General features: G+C 39.7%; 1 protein-coding gene across 1 annotated transcript in view; it reads right to left on the bottom strand.

Annotated features, from left to right (window-relative positions):
* The window catches only part of LOC124797979, a 225,771-nt gene that overhangs the window by 163,516 nt on the left and 44,556 nt on the right, over positions 1-17,699 (bottom strand). Inside the window, exon 5 of the mRNA XM_047261158.1 lies at positions 3,357-3,558. Coding sequence (XP_047117114.1) covers positions 3,357-3,558 — 202 coding nt within the window. The remainder of the gene's footprint in view (positions 1-3,356; positions 3,559-17,699) is intronic.

Below are 17,699 nucleotides of genomic sequence, written 5' to 3'. Positions count from 1 at the left end.
TTCCTCATGTCAGCACGATGTAGGTGTCGCCACCAGTGCCAACATTGTATGAACGCTCTGATAAGCTAATCATTTGCATATCACAGCATCTTCTTCCTGTTGGTTAAATTTCGCATCTGTAGCATGTCATCTTCATGGTGTAGCAATTTTAATGGCCAGTAGTGTATATGTTTTTTAAGGTTACTATTATTTACTTTTTCAGTTAGCTCACTGTTACTTGACTCTCAGGCATGAGGCATACCAATTTTATGTGGGACACCCTAAAGAGAAGGCTTCCAAAACAGGAAAGAAAATGAAACAGATTCAAAGTTGACTGAGGAGAATAAAGAGCAGCACAGTGAGAGAATAATACGTTACTGGACAAAAAGGAAGAGACAGAAAAGACTGCAAAGAAGTGAAATTGAAATGCAATCTTTAGCAGGCCTCAACAATAGAAGAAGAAGAAGAAGAAGAAGAAGAAGAAGAGGAGCAAAATGAAGAATATATAATCATAATAATACAGCACTTATACTCGGGATGATGATTCTTATTCCTAACCAACAGGCATTTATACTTCTGGTAGAAGCTCATGGTTAACAAGCAACAAGATTATTCTTAATAGCAATAAAATAGAGCAGATACAGTACCCTACACATTGTTGTATCCATGCTGATATTCATCTCCTTTAAAATGGTGGCTTGATCAGTGCTGCAGAAGACACAAAATTTCTGGGAATGAGGGCTGATTAAAAGTGACTCCTACAGAAGCTGACTGTAGTTATCTTTGTAATAATAGAAGTATGCTCCACAGAGCAATGACACCTTTTTACTTTGCCTACTTTCAAATGTGTTCATGCGTGTGTGAATTTCTAAGGGACCAACCTGCTGAGGTCCTTGGTCTCTAGACTTACACACTACTTAAACTAACTTACACTAAGCACAACACACACACCCATGCCTGAGGGAAGACTCGAACCTCCGGCGAGAGGGACTGAGCGATTCATGACATGGCACCTCTAACTACGCAGCCACTCTGCGTGGCTTGTCTGCTTTCATTCCTGATGTAGGAACATATTTAAACATCTGAGTGTTCTTACATTGACATCACATTACATCTCTGACTTCTTTCAAAGGAACAACATTACCAGTTCAATGATCTAGTTCCAGTAGAATTAGATTTATGTAACCACAACATGAGACAAAAAATGTTAATACTGCCACCATATGTAGGGTTTACTGTGGATCCTGTATAATTAAAAGATCTTCAATAAGCTGCCCACTGACATAAAGTTAGAAATCAGGAATTCCTGTGAATTCAAAGTAAAATTATACATCTTATTAGTCACTCTGGCAAATCATCAAATTCTCTGAACTAGTTTCTGTTAACAGCTTGACAAGTAGTATTGTTAACTGTAACCAGGCTTCCATCCATTCCTACATCACTTAAATAACTACTGTTACATGATAAACATCTGTGTAGTCACGCAGATATCAAGCTAGCAATAGGTAATGAAGAGCAGCTATTTGATTTGATTATTAAATGAGGAAGCATTTTATTGCAAAGTAGATGTGTCTCTTCAACTTTGTTGTGCACTAAAAAGGAATGAAAAGTAGGAAAACTGTTCCTGTAAAGAGAATATAGTATCATTTACCTGATCCAGCCACCCTAATTTGCATTTTCCATGGTTTTGCAAAAATCAGTCCTGGCTAGTTATGGGACGATTCCAACTAATAGGAAATGGCCAATACATTCTCCTTTCTTTGCTCATTAAATTTTTTTAATGACATATGCATGGAGTCAGGCAAAGAGATTTCACATCACCAGAACTATTCTTAGCAGTGTTAGAGGAAGTTTTCAGAACCTTCAAATGAGATAACAAAGGAATAGTTATTAATTGAACACACCATAAATACCTTTGTTTTGCTGACAACCATATGCTGTTTGCCTCTAGCACAGATAAACTTCAACAATGAATTAAATAACAGAGCAATCCTTAAAACAGCCCAGAAAATCAATAGACTACTCTCGGATCATGCTAAGCATATGGATGACAATGTAAGATCTTTTACCTAGCATGCGACTAGTGAGAAATTTATGAACCTAGCACGGCACTATGCTACTCCAACTGCTGGTGAATATTTTAAATCAGTACTAAGTGGAACAGTGAGATAGCCTGTGGAGATTCTCCATGGTACCAAGTTATATATGCTCAAGAATGTATATACTGTACTGTAAATAAATACATTTATGTTTTACTCATTCTATAGTGTCTGATATGTTCTAGTGTGTTCATCTGCCTCATTGCAGTGATGGACACAACAGATGGGAATACTGCGAGAGGCAGGAAAACAAAGAAATGAATCAAAAGACAGACTTGAGTGAAAAACAATTATAACCATAATGAAAATGAAAAAGATGGGAGCAGTGGTAAGATGCCAGGCAAATGGATGGAAGATGGTGGATGGAAGTTTCAGTGGATGTGAAGAGATACAGAAATACCAAAGCAATAACACAATGGATATTGGTTTGGTGATTTTAGAAAGCATACAAAAGCAATGCGGATGTCATATTTGAAGATTATAATTCATGGCAGTCTTGTTGGAAGCCTTTATGCAGCAGTCAGGGTCAAGTAGCTGATGATCCATAATACAAGCATTGTTGTAGTTACCAGTTAAATTTTTATTCTAGAATTGCATAGTTCATTCTTTTAAGACTTTTATTATTTTTTGTGAATAAGTTCTGGATGTACTGTCATCTATTCTATGACTTGGTGTTATTGACATGCAGAACTTTAATCAAAAAACATATCAAATAAATTAATATTACTTACGGTTTGTACAGGTGTGTGTAGTAATGTACAAGATAGCCTGTAACATATAGTTGTCACTCTAAATTGTGACAAAAAATCAATGTACAGCAGAACTATGCAACTGGTACTTAAGAGTATTTAGTTTGGTATTACAAAAGGCATTTCTATGAATCAGCAATAACAAAATTCATATGGGTTCTATGGCTACCGAAATAAAAATTTGAGTGTTACTTTAAGAGGACTTTTATTCTCACTCTCTCTCTCTCTCTCTCTCTCTCTCTCTCTCTCTCTCTCTCTCTCTCCCCCCCCCCCCCCACCTCTCCCTCTCCCTCTCAAGGAATTCAAGACCTTTTCCATTACATTTTATTTATAATGATTCCATCCCCACTTTAGACGTACAACATCCTCCTCTATGCCAAAAGACTAATATAAAAATAAAATGTAGATACACAAAAATCAAGAAGTTATTAACAGCATCAACTCATAAATGAGAATTATTTTTGAAATATCATAGAATGTTTACAGGGTCACAAGGCACGTCCTTCTCAAAATGCAGCATAGCACTCACTTGTCGTAGTTGCTGAATCCAGGACGGAGCTGACAACTAAGTTCTTTGAGCTGGATTTTAATATTATCCAGTGCATCCTGACAAAGTTTAGGAAGAGGTGTCCCAGGCTGTACAGCGCCCCTCCGTGGAACATCACGAACGCCATTTGGAGGCACCTCCACACGCAAGCAGGGAAATTTTTCAAGCCCATGAACTGTAAATACTAAATTAGGGGGGAAAAATCTTGATGTATAACATCATCAGTAATGCAGCAGCATATATATCACATAAAGAGAGCATCATTTAGACATACATGTACAGTGCAACTGTAGTTAGCACAACTTGTAATATGATGGATCAAGTTAAACATCATGAAGTGCACTTTACAGCCTATTAATAACTGTCACAATATGAGATTTGGTATATTTTTGAAACTCAGATTACATGGTACCTCAACCAAATTATATTTTTCAGCACAAAAACTGCCACATTCAAGTTCAAAAATAACATTGTAAACAAGTATTACACACACCTTTTCTTTGTTCTCTTATTGTTCTACAAAAAATCACATACACAGTTTAGATGTATGTATTAACAGAAAGCTGCCTATTTGTTAGCAACAAAACACAGTCTGTAACTGTAAAAATTAATGAACGTTATATTTTTTATGATGTTTATCAACTGGAAAAATCAATTTTCATGCAAGAAACTTATATTTCACAATAAAGAAAATGTCATATGTGCTAAATTTAAATGTATCTATAGTCACATGATATGTGCAAAGTAAAGAAAACTCAAAATTTGTAATTTTAAATAAACTTATTTAACAAGTCCAACATCAAATCTCTATTTTTCTCTACCACTGTGTTTGTACGTACATCAGACTTTGGTTAGGACCCATTCACTAGCAATCATAATTTTATCATTTTCCAAAGTTCTGTCAATCTCTACTTCACTCTGTTTTGTGCAAAGAATTAAAGTGTAATAAATATCAAAAGGTTCATTATATGCCTAGTGTCATCTGCCTTATATAGAACCAGTTTGCACATGGGATTCCTCCAGGCAGTGAACTGTTGATAGAAATCCAAAATCATGATGGAGGGCAACATCAGATAATCAGACAAGTATTTTTGTCGCCAGATTAAATTTGAGTAATGCTATCAACTTTAATTTTATGTTACATGCAGTTGTAAAAAGTTTACCACTTGAATTTTGAACTTATAATTTTACTTCATTATTGACCTCATAGTACACAATATGTCACAGTCTGCACATAACATGGATGACAATACCTGAAAATGTTGGCAATAGATTACCTATAGAGTGGCAATAACTGGCATACCCGTAACAGAAATATCACAAACATATTCTGTTTTCTCCAATGAGACACTATAGGTGAATTTTAGGGCATTAAAGTATCATGTGTGTTAGCATTAACAATATCCTAGGCAAAGGAGATTATTCAAGATTAAATAATTTCAGAAATACAGAAGTAAATAATTTAACCTAAAAAAAACTGCACATGAAATGGTCAGTAACAGTCTGTTACAATGCTCTTTCATTCTAAATTGTTTGTTTGTATTTTCACATGTATCTAGTTATCATAAGCACCAGCCTCAACAACCTTCACTTCTAGGATGCTGATCTTAAGATTTAGGACTGTCAAACCTGTCTAACTTCTTTATTGTTTGAAAAAATATAAACAATTTCACTTTTAGTTTGATTTGATACTAGTCAAGTCCAACTCACATTCGTTATATTTATGAAGAATGAGTTAATGGCAAACACTGTTCAATTCAGCAAATTCTATTAACCTATGACCTCTCTCAATTCTGTTATGATGACTGAAGTTTCCCCACAATGGATTGTTCTATTCATTTGTCTTACTTTAAGATTAAAATTTCCTGTATCATGCTGGAATGGGATTTGTTTTCATTTATCAGCTTCTCCAAAGCTACGAGGGTTGACTGAAAAGTAATGCCTCCACCTTCATAATTCTTCAACAGTTGGCAGCATTGGTATGCGGCAGGTACTGGCTTATTCCGTAGCCTCTTCTCTACAGCTCCAGATGGCAGGAAGCCTTAGCATTGAATGTGTTGTTACAGTGTAAAGTATGGAACCCTGTGTAGACTGTTGGTCAATGTGATTTAAGCAACATGCAGTCATCGAACTCTTGACAGCAGAAGGTGTCACCCCAAAGGAGATTCATTAGAAAATGAAAGCAGTTAATGGTGACTGTGTTGATGTGAGTACTGTGCATTGTTGGGCAAGTAAGTTTAAACATGTTGAGGCAGGAACATCTGACATGCGTGACAAACAAATAGTTGGATGTCCTTGGACAGCAAACACCAAGTTTCACAAGCAAAATGTTGACAGATTGATTCACAACATTGCGAACTCTGAAACGATGGCTAACAAGGGTCCGAAAGGAAAAGGGAAATTTTTTCCTGCAGCATGACAATGCCAAATCACACACTTCACATGCCACCATAGCAGAACTTCAGAGACTGAATCTCACCACAGTCCAGATTTAGCACTGTCTGACTTCCGTCTGTTCCTGATACTGAAAGACTATCTGCGGGGACATCATTATGCTTTTGATGAAGATGTTGAGAGAACTGTGAGACTGTGGTTGCGAAAACAGAGTTTCGACTTTTTCCGTGATGGCTTCAGAAACCTTGTTCATCATTAGCAGAAATGTATCCAATTGGCTGGTGATTATGTGGAAACATGAATATTGGCAATTAAACATCACATTCTAAGGATTACTTCTGCATTGTACATAGATTTATTCTTTTTTTTTTTGGGTCATGGCATGAGCACACTGGTACATAGATTTGAATGATTTTCATGGAAAATCTTTTGCAGACTTGTAATAATCTCATGATTGAGGGCTATTATCAGCAATACAGTGACCAAACTCTTCTTTTGTGGACTGAAACTAAACCAAATTTAATGACAGTTGTAGAGATTATTAGTTGATGATGAGGAAATACAGAAAATACATGCACATATGGAGGAACCGATGAAATATTTGTGGGGTAATTTGATAATCTTAGATCATAGGATGCTATTATAGAGAATGAAATGGAAGGTAGGACTACTGAAGAATAAGAGCCAAGGGTAAGAAATGAGAGAAGAGAGAGGCTTCTGCAGCTATATCACGTGTTTCAGTGAACACATTGGTATAGGATTTTTAGGAATGAAATTAACAGGAAATGCAAACAGGCTAAATCACAATGGATGAAAGAAACATCTTAAATACTTAAAAATATACTGTTCTATGAAAAATTTATATCAGATCTAAAAATTAGACATTATTTCTGAGAAGCAAAATCTAAAGATCTTAATCTATGAGGCATAAAGAGAAAATCTCTGTTGATTGCAGGTGAAAATGGTAGGCAGATGGCAAGAGTACATTAAAGACCTATTGATGGAAACTAAATATCCACAAGTGTGTTAGAAGAAGAGGAGGAGGAAGTTGATGTAGAAGAAATAGGTTATACAGTAATACTGTCAGAGGTTGACAGAACACTGACTGATCTGAGTTCAAACAAATGAATAAGAGTTGATGATATATGCTCAAAGTCACTGAAACCTGTGGGGAATGTAGGAATTAAATATTTATGTGCGTTGATGTCAAAACTGCTTTCCATAAAAGCATAATCATCGCATTATAAAGGCATTTACATATGGATATATGTGCAGTCCATCAAATGATTAGTCTGATATGCCATAAAGTACAGTATCGAGTATCCGGATGTTGATCAGCTGAATGACCACTTAGCCAAACTGTCACTTGCTTGCTAGTTCCACATGCTGCCCTCCCTCCACTATGTGTTGCCCCTTCCTCCCACCTGCCCACCTGCATCATTGCCAAATTGCGCGATAACAGTAATCATTTGTGTTGTGTTTGCTCTTTTATGACCACTTGTGTTAACTTTAGCAAGCAAAGTAAATTTACAAAGGTCAGAGGAAGGTGAATCTGCAACCAAGGTAACTAATGAGTACAAGGTGACTAGGTCGATTATATATATACACTCATGCTCATAAATTAAGGATAATGCTGATACATGGTGAAACAAGACTCTGGTGGGCAGTTTGCGTGTTTAAATCATGTCAGGGTATGACCATGTGGTGCATTTGACCTGTGGTCGTTGCACAGTGGCGCTGGCAGCAGTCCACATACGCAGAGGTGTGTGTGTTGGTGCATGTCAGATTACGGTGCACTGAGTAAGTGTGCAACCATTTTCAGACATGCTAATGGTGACTATGTGTTGAAAATGGCAAAGAACACATACTGATGACGTAATGAGGGGTAGAATACTAGGGCAACTGGAGGCTGGTCAAACACAGCAGGTCATAGCATGGGCCCTCCGTGTGCCACAAAGTGTGATCTCAAGATTATGGCAACGATTCCAGCAGACAGGAAACTTGTCCAGATGCTACAGTACGGGACATTCACAGTGTACAACAGCACAAGAAGACTGATATCTCACCATCAGTGCCCACAGACGGCCATTGAGTATTGCAGGTAGCCTTGCTCGGGACCTTACTGCAGCCACTGGAACAGTTGTCTACAGACAACTGAACAGACATGGTTTATTCACCCGGAGACCTGCAAGGTGCATTCCACTGACACCTGGTCACAGGAGAGCCCGTAAAGCCTGGTGTCAAGAACACACAGTACATGATCACTGAAACAGTGGACCCAGTTTATGTTCATGGATGAGTTCAGGTACAGTCTGAACTATGATTCTCACCGGGTTTTCATCTGGCATGAACCAGATACCAACCCCTTAATGTCCTGGAAAGGGACCTGTATGGAGGTCGTGGTTTGATGGTGTGGGGTGGGATTATGGTTAGTGCACGTACACCCCTGCATGTCTTTGACAGAGGAACTGTAACAGGTCAGGTGCATCGGGACATCATTTTACACCAATATGTCTGCCTTTTCAGGGGTGCAGTGGGTCCCACCTTCCTTCTGATGGATGATAACACACGGCCCCAGCGAGCTGCCATCATGGAGGAGTACCTTGAAACAGATGATGGAGTGGCCTGCCTGTTCTCCAGATCTAAACCCCATTGAGCACATTGGGATGCTCTCGGTCAACGTATCACTGCACATCTTCAAACCCCTATGACACTTTAGGAGCTCCGACAGGCACTGGTGCAAGAATGGGAGGCTATACCCCAGCAGCTGCTCGACCACCTGATCCAGAGTATGCCAATCCATTTTGAGGCCTGTGTACGTGTGCATGGTGATGATATCCCATATTGATGTCAGAGTACATACACAGAGAACAGTGGCGTTTTGTAGCATATGTTTCGAGATGGTTTTTTCAACTTATCACTAATACCGTGGACTTAAAGATCTGTGTTGTGTGTGTTCCCTATGTGCCTATGCTATTAGTGCCAGTTTCGTGTAGTGCCACGTTGTGTGACACCACATTCTGCAATTATCCTTAATTTATGAGCATGATTGTGTGTGTCTATAGACACACACACACACACACACACACACACACACACACAAAAGCATTACAAATTTTATATATAAGCTTGATTCTACTGATGGATCGACAAGTCATGAAACTATGAAGCCTGCCACAAAAACAGACCTAGATGCTTCTGTTTACAACTGGTTTGCACAAAAAAGATCACAAGAAAAACTTATCTCTGGTCCCATTCTTTCTGAAAAGGCAATTCAATTTAATGACAATCCTCCAAGGTTGTAAATTGTTGTAAATTGTAAAACATTAACAATGCTGCTGAAACCTTTGCCAAAAAAATCTTGTTAAACATCATGAATTAGCAGCTGCGGTGCTAAAATGACCATGGATTGTATTATGGTTTTACACTGTGCTGCTGCTACTGGTAGTCACTGATTGCCTATGCTCATCATTGGTAGAAGTAAGAAACTGTATTTTTTTTTTTCCAAATACGTTAATATGTCTGCAATGCCTATTGTTTGCATCACAAAAGAGTGCTTTCATGGATAGTATGGTTTTCACCGAATGGTTTTTGGAGGTTTTGTACACTTTGTATAAGCTCATCATTTAAAGAATGGTAGAAGGGAGAAAAAACTGCTACTCCTTGACAGTGCACCAACTCATTCACCAAGTGATACCTGAAACGAAACAGACGAGTTTATAAAAGTGATATTTCTTCCAACTAACATAACCTCCTTATTACAGCTCACAGATCAAAGAGTTATTGCGACTTTTAAATGGTATTGCAGAATAGAACTGTTATGTAAGTTATTGTTAGAAATAGAAGACGAGGGAGAAGAAAGTCTGTCATGAAATCATAAAAATAGTGATTTGAAGGATGCTTACTACATGATGAGAGTAAGATGAGGTATTGTAAAGGAAGATAATTTGGGAAAAAAAACCTGGAATAAAATTTTGGGTACAGCAGAAATTTCTTGATGTCTAATTGAAAATGACAAACAGAATGATATGTCTGAAATGCTCAGTATGCTAAAAGAACTCAATTGCCATGAAGAAGGTGTTCGAGAGGGATAAGTGTCAACAGGACACCAAATCACGCAGGACAGCAATATTGTAAACCTCATCACTGATAAAGCTGATGCTACCTGCATCTTAACTAAAATGAAGATGAAAATGTGCCTTCTGCTTTTGAAGATTTATATGTTTAGAAACTGGCTTGTGATGGTTTGAAGTTCAACATGAAAGTGATGAATATCAGATATCTGTCCTGAAAAAAGTGTGTGACTTAGCTGCTCATAAGCAAGTAGAATTGCTTAGACAGACCAAAATTAAAGAGTTTTAGCCATAATTCTATACATATACACTGCAGATGCAAAATGCATATGTATTACATGTTTTTTGCGTACTAAGCTGTGTGACTTAATAGTAATAAAGGAGATTCATGTTATTATAAATATGTCTAGTTTTTATAAGTAAACTGGTAAATAAAACTATACAGTTCGATTATCTGAATAAACTAGTTTTTTTAATACTCAAGTCACCCAATTAGTTCAAATAACCAATGCTCTACTGTACTTGGAAATTGAGGAACAGAATAATACAAAATAGAATTGAAGAAGAATTTAAGATATACTGGACATTCCCGCCAGCAGGAATACATAGTGACTTTGACAATCAACATATGGCATATGGCAGACATCAAGAATATCATTGCCAACTACTTCAGCTGCTCCTGCTCCCTCACCAGGCCCATCAAATACACTTCCCTGGCCACTGCCAAGGTAGCAGATTCCGAGCTGCTAAGACTGCACAACAATGCAAATACCAGCCTCGATTTCAAATGAAACATGCAGGACTTTTTTGTCTGGCATGTTATCCAGTGGGACTGCACCAACTAGACCCACACCTGCCTCCCGTGCCAGCAAGTGCCTCTAATTTAGACCATCACGTGCATGCCCCTAGCACTTCTTTCCCCTGGTGGACCATAATTTTTCCCACTGACCCTGCAGGTCCCCTTCCATTGTCAAAAGGCCACCAGCACATCCTTGCCATGATCAACAGATTCACTATATTGTGGAAGCCTTCTTGCTGGCTAACATCACAGCAGATACAGTGACCAACGCTTTCATGATGCCTGGGCCTCACATTTTGCATGCCCCGCCATGTGATGACAGAAAACAGACAACAGTTCACGTCTTGCCTGTTTAAAACACTCACCAAAACCAGCAGTATGTTCATCCATTTTATGACTAGTTACCACCTTGGCACTAACGGCATGGTAGAAAGATTCCACCTGACCCTAAAAGCTGCCCTTACCTGTCAATCCTTAACTTGCTATGCCGCATTACTGCCCAGTTCTAGGCTTGCAGGAGTTCCACAAAACCAATGTTGGTGTTTCCACCACTGAAGTTGTGTACAGGCAGCCACTCACTGTGTTAGGAGACTTCATTGAGCAGCAGCCACAGCTAGCCACCATCTGTGTACTGGCCTTTGTGCAGCAGCTGCACGACTGCATGGTGTACCTATGCCTGGTGCCACCACAACACCACAGTGAGCACCAGTCCTTTGTGCCTCGAGACTTCTGCACACGGCTGCTGGTCATGCTCCAGTTGGACACCAGTCAGCCAACACTCCATACGCAGTGCATAGGCCAACACCTTGTGCCCAAGCATGTGAAGAAGACTTTTTTCTGTATGTCTCCATGGTGCTGCCACCACAGTATCCACTAATCAACTGAAGCCAACATACAGGCTCAACTATCCTAGACCTTGCATGCCGCCAACCATTGAAACTAAGGTGGCAACGAGTAACAAAAACAGTACCCTAGCTGATGCTGCTGACCCAGCAGGCAGTGTTTGGGGCATGTGAGCCGACACCACCTTGCCGTTCACACCACAACTTGTCCCAGCAGCCGTCCACAACACCCACTGCCTCTCCTCTTCTGCAGGACCACCCTCTGGTGCCCGCCTGAGTTGTGAGGCACCAACACCATTTGTTTGACACTGAGGCATCTTTCACCACCTCTGTAATGTCACCAGATGCCTCTGCCACAATGCATGACCTGGTCCACCAACAAGAGGCACCAGCAGTGGGTGCCTATGGCACTGGCACATTATGCCAACTGTACAGGACACATTGTGTGCCACTTGCTGTGAATGATCTGTACGAACACAAGCATGCCACCGTGCCCTCCACCAAGACCCCTCCTCCCCACCCCCGCCCACCCCTGTGCACCCCCTCCCAACCATATATTGCAGCATGCCTGACTACGACTGCCGACCAAGGTGCATCCCAGTTTGTGGCACAGCAGGGTGTTAACCCTGCGCCAAGCTTGCAATATGATGCCTCGAGGCTACTGCATACAACGCCGCCGCTCCACCATCAACAGTGGCTCCAGCCCTGCTGACACTACGCCACCACCCATGGCCCTCCAACAATTGGTGCTTCCTGCAAACCATCCTCTCCTCCCCACACAAGGAGGAACTGTGTGGCAATACACTACTACACAATCATGCCCACCAGCCATCTGCTCTAGCAGACAATCTCACACTTCTGCAAACAATACTTTGCTCTGCAAAAAACCTGCATCTGAGAAAAAAGTTCTCTCTGCCAAACATCTCTTTGCCACAGTACATTGGGTTCTTCCCTAAACCATGCTGCAGGAAGCATCCCCAACTCATGGCACTTCCCACACCAAAGCCAAACTGTCCACACAACAAATGTAGTGATTTAATGTTCCTTAGGTCTTAAGCTTATGCTCAAGGAATTTCATTATCAGAACTTAATGGCTTGCTGTAGTGCTACCAGATAGGCACACTACCCGTGAAGACATCAATAGTGAGTCGGTTTTGTGTATCTATAAAGCAAACAGCATTGGAGGCTCCCATGATGCCTATGGAGAACTGGTAGGGGAGACTAATACCACACTTCAGGAAAACATTATTCAGCACCTGCAACACAGTCTCATGTTTTCAGCATTAAATTACAGTGAGTTGCGCTAGATCTAACGTCTTTTTGTGAACTATGTCCAAACCACTGCAGCACTACACATATGGACATTAAAGACTGAAATCCCCAGCTGTGTTAGATTAGTTTCACCAACGGTACCTCAAGTTCATTTATTTCTATTTTGTATTTGCCGCAGTCAGTGCATTAGATTAGCTTCACATACCTCAAGTTTATTTATTTATATATATTGTACTTTGCTTTGATCACTATGTCAGGTTAGTTTCACTCACAATACCTCAAGTTTATTTATTTGTAACTGTATTTTGCTTGGATCACTGTGTTAGATTACATAAATTTATGGTTCCTCCAGGTCCATTCATTTGTACAGCAAATTTCCTTAATCATTGCGTTAAATTAATGCCATTTACCAATTTCAAGAACTTTATCAATGTTTCTCATGCTGTCTTAAAAAAACTGTCTAAACTGATTCCAGACACATAGACAGTGGGCACCCCTCATGTGTACTCATAACACCTTCACAAGTGCTGGGGATTACCAGATCTACTCAGCTGAGACTTTTTGTTCATAGACACTTTTGTGGCTACTTACCTTTGTAAATGAGTTCTACAATTAACTGCACCTGTAAAGTTCCAATAAAGGAATTGCTTAGTATCGGAATGTCTTTTTGTAACACTGTTTCCAGGCTTTACCCATCCATTTTACTCTCATACCAAGCAAAACCACAGCTTCCACTTGTTATGTTCAGTGAGGAACACAATTCCCACACTATCAAGAAAGAGAATTTTTAGACATGTGGAATGATTCAAAGAATATATTAACAAAAGAAGAAACTCACAGAAACTTGATCTGTTCATTATAGTAACAATACACTATTACTATCCATTTAGTACTATTTATAATACTATCACGTTTGAGCTTCAGTTATCTACACAGCAAAGAGCAGTGTTCATTTTAAAGGTGCATGCAAAATATTAATGTATTAAAAATGTGTCCTTGTAGTTATAGACACCGATAACTATTTTCTTTCTCACAAAGGTATATCAAATATATGTGGACCCAACCCACACGTAACCTAAAATCAATCACCGATTATATTAATGTTAGGCAGAAATGGAATTGAAAAATCTCAGACGTTGGCATCATGTGTGGGCCAGAATGTGGCTCAGATCATTTCTTAGTCATAGCAAAATTGGATCGATTCATGGATTGCTTCAAAAGATGAACAATTTCGGGATTCATACACCGCCTGAAAGATGGGAGAAAGTAGTGGCCAGCAATGGAAAATATTTTGAATGATACCTGTGTAACCAATTTGTTGCATTGCCACAAATGATGGGGAAAAAACAGCGGAAGCAAAGTTGTACACCTTGTAGTTAAATACACAAAACAATTTAAGACAAATTAATATATAACAACAAACAGAAAATAGTAACAAAAGCTAAGAATAAGTAACAAGAATATGTAATAGGAAGAGAAATAAATAAAGTGTGGATGGTAATTAAAGAAGTGCAAATACAAAATAAAGTAATTGCAAGAATGGGTCCTGTAGCTGTGGAGGAGTGGGAAACGTATTATGAAAATCTCATAACGGAAAATAGGGCAGTATTCACAGCCAGTTATGAAAACCATCCAGCAAACTCAACAGAAACCAAACAACAAAGACTAGTGCAGTCATTAGATATAAGTAAAGCTCTAAAACAAATGAAAAATGAGAAAGCTACAAGCTCGGGGAATGTACTTGTGGAACTTCAAAGACTGCTCCTTAAGAGTTTTTAGAAATTCTGGTGGACATATTTAATACACAATGTTTATATAGTGAGGAAACACCAAATGAATTGAAAAAAGTAATTATTTTATCTATGTTTAAAAAAGAAAGCTGACGAAATCACGCAAATTACAGAAGACCTGCACTATTTCTGCTATACGCTGATTGTACAGGAAGCACAAATATGGCATCAGAGGAGCAAAAAGGGTTTACAGCAGGACACTCACATATAGACATCATATTCACTCTTAAATGCCGCACTGAAAAGTTGCTTTAAAGGGAAATGATGGATCACTTGACATTTATTGATCTGCAGAAGATATATGATACAGTCCTACTAATATGTGGGTAGCAATGCAGAATTTTGGTATTGGTAATAGGTATGTCTAGGCAAGATGAAATTTGAATGAAGGTCACAACAGTACAGTTAAAGTAGGTAACAAAATTTCCCAAGATTTCTCCATATGTAAGGATCTAAGAAAATGGGCTTATTAGTGCCGACTTTATTTAAAGTATACTTAGAAGATGATTTGCAAAATTGGAAGAGGAAATGTTATCCAATGAGATTCCCTGCAGAACAAGAAGACCAGGTCCTGATTGTAGAAGACAATGATGACTACAGTTAAATGTTCAGGAAACTGCATGAAAAATACTCAAACTGGGTTGTGACAAACACTAAAATGATGGAATACAGAGTAGTGTGTTATTTAGCAACACTGAACTCACATTCAGGGGGACAACAGTTCAAACCCACGTCCAGTCATCCTGATGTAGGTTTCCCACAATTTCTCTAAATCACTTCAAGCAAATGCCGTGATGGTTCCTTTGAAAGGGCATGGCTGACTTCCTTCCCCATCCTTCCCTAACCTGATGGGACCAACGACCTCCTCACGCAAATCAACCAAATTTGATAAAGAATTCAGCAAGATTAAAACTATCTATATACTTAAATATTTGGGCATCACTTTAAGAACCAATGGAACTCAAGACATTACAAAGAAGTTTGGGCAAGATAAATGAGCAACTGGTCAACTTAACTCCTTGGTATGGAGTGACAAAATTAAAAGAAAACAAAGGACTACATGTACAAGCCAATCATTGAGAGTATGACCATAATTGATGTAGAAATATGGGCAAACCAAAAAAGGGAAAAATAAACTGATGTACTTTGAGATGGATTTTTGACAAAGAAGTTGTTGCATTTCCACATTAAAACATGTCAGAAATGAAAGAATGTGGGAGATAATAAAAGAAACTGCTCAATAAATACTTAATTAGCTTTAGGTGCACGGTCATAGAATGAAATTTCATAAGACAATACCCATCTTGTAGTATTCTTCCTGGGCCTGAAGAGTTATGTGAGACACACAAACAATACGCAACCTTGGCACAGTTGTGCTACAGCACTCTCAGGCCAGGCCTGAGTACTTCTGAATCTTGGTGCCTGGGATCAACATGATGAGTATGGGTGTTGATCATCTGCCAGTAGCAAGATTCATCACAATGTTCAGGGTGCAGGTCTGTGAAAGCCCATCTTTATCAGTTCACCAAATGGTAAATTATTAATACTGTTGCTTCAAGGGTAAAACCAGCTGCAAGAAATCACCATTTGTATTAGACGTTGGGAACCACCATGGCAAATTCTCTTAATGCTCACTAACATGTACATCAGTACTGTAGCGGCACTACCATTTGGGATAGGAAAAGTCAGTTTTGGTGCAATATTTCTGTGCGCACAAGTTACAACCATGTGCAGGCCTGTTTACAGTGAGTTACACTCACCAGCAGTTGCGAAGTAAAATAGAATCTACAGGGGCGTAGAACCGCCGGAAAAAGTACACGCAGTGGTTTGCATGGTGCAATTCACAGGCAGAAGCAGCCCACTGGCCAACCTAAGTGTTATGAGTATGTGACACGGAGTGGCGCGTTTAGCAAAACAGAGGTGCAGAGCTGCATATAAATAGGTGCCGGTTCACTAACAAAGCATTCAAGTTTGGCAGCTCTCCTGGACACAGAGCTTGTCACACCAAGGGCTACACACAGCAGTAGATGGGGCGCCAGTGTTCCATTCCATGGCAGGTCACTGGTTTGCCCTCTGAGGCCAAACGCAGGGTCTGTAGCCAGCCAGCAGCGGGACACTCCACAACTCGCTACTGCAGGCAGCCGTCTTGGCTCCCAACACACACTGGAGACATCCAGAGCAAGGGCCGCAAATTCAGGTGCCAGATTGCGGGCGCTTGTTGTTGCCGCGATCCAACTCACGCCAGCGAGGACACACGGCGTGGGTTGCCTTGCAGCGGGGGGCACTGAGGAGGCAGAGGCGAAGGCCTCTGAGTCGGCTGCCGGCCCATCCTGACATCGACGCAACTCTACGGCTGTACAAGGCCGACACACAGTGGGGCATTGTACGGGTCGCTGAGGTAGCCATTCCGCACCAAGCTGTTTTGCAGACAGCAAAGTGGTGTCCTCAGCATTGCGGGACCCAGTGAAGCAGACCAAGAGGAATGAGGGCACTGTAGCTGGAAATAATAAATCACTTGGAAAACTCAGACGAGTCTTAATATGGTGCCTCCTACCTCCTCCCGCTACATTTGGTGTTGTTGTTACATTCGGCATCAGAAGTTCCCACTAAAATTGGTGTCAGAATAGCGGACATCGTCTGTACAGTACAATGTTTGAGCCTACTGCCTACATTACAGCCACAAGATATAGAGAGTTTTGACCAGTTTTCTTTTGAGTGTTGGACATTTTCTTTCTTTTTTGTGTTTTTGAGTATGGCTCATGGCAGGCCACTGTAGATATTTTGCATGGGCGTAGTATTTTTTGCTGTCAGAGTAGGTGTCAGTGTATTTGGGGCAGTAAGATTTATTATTCTTTTTTTTTCCTCGTGGTATTTAATTACTTTTGTATTAGTTTGAGTACAATGTTACTGAGTATGATGATACTGAAGTGTAGTGAGTCGGGTTATTTTTGTACTTAATTGTTTCGTTTTGGGACTAATGGGGAACAAAAGCAACACAATGGCAGAGTCAGGAACGCGAGGTGTGTCATAACCAGAAGCGATATGGATTCTGTTGGAAAAGGTAGCACAGTTGACAGCGGACAATATGCAGTTGAGGAGTGAATTAACATCTAGAAATTAGTGGGAAACTGCATCAGATCAGTCGTTGTTACCTA

This window comes from Schistocerca piceifrons, chromosome 1 (assembly GCF_021461385.2).
Source record: "Schistocerca piceifrons isolate TAMUIC-IGC-003096 chromosome 1, iqSchPice1.1, whole genome shotgun sequence".
NCBI classification, from domain to species: domain Eukaryota; kingdom Metazoa; phylum Arthropoda; class Insecta; order Orthoptera; family Acrididae; genus Schistocerca; species Schistocerca piceifrons.
This window is presented reverse-complemented; position numbering and strand designations above follow the sequence as displayed.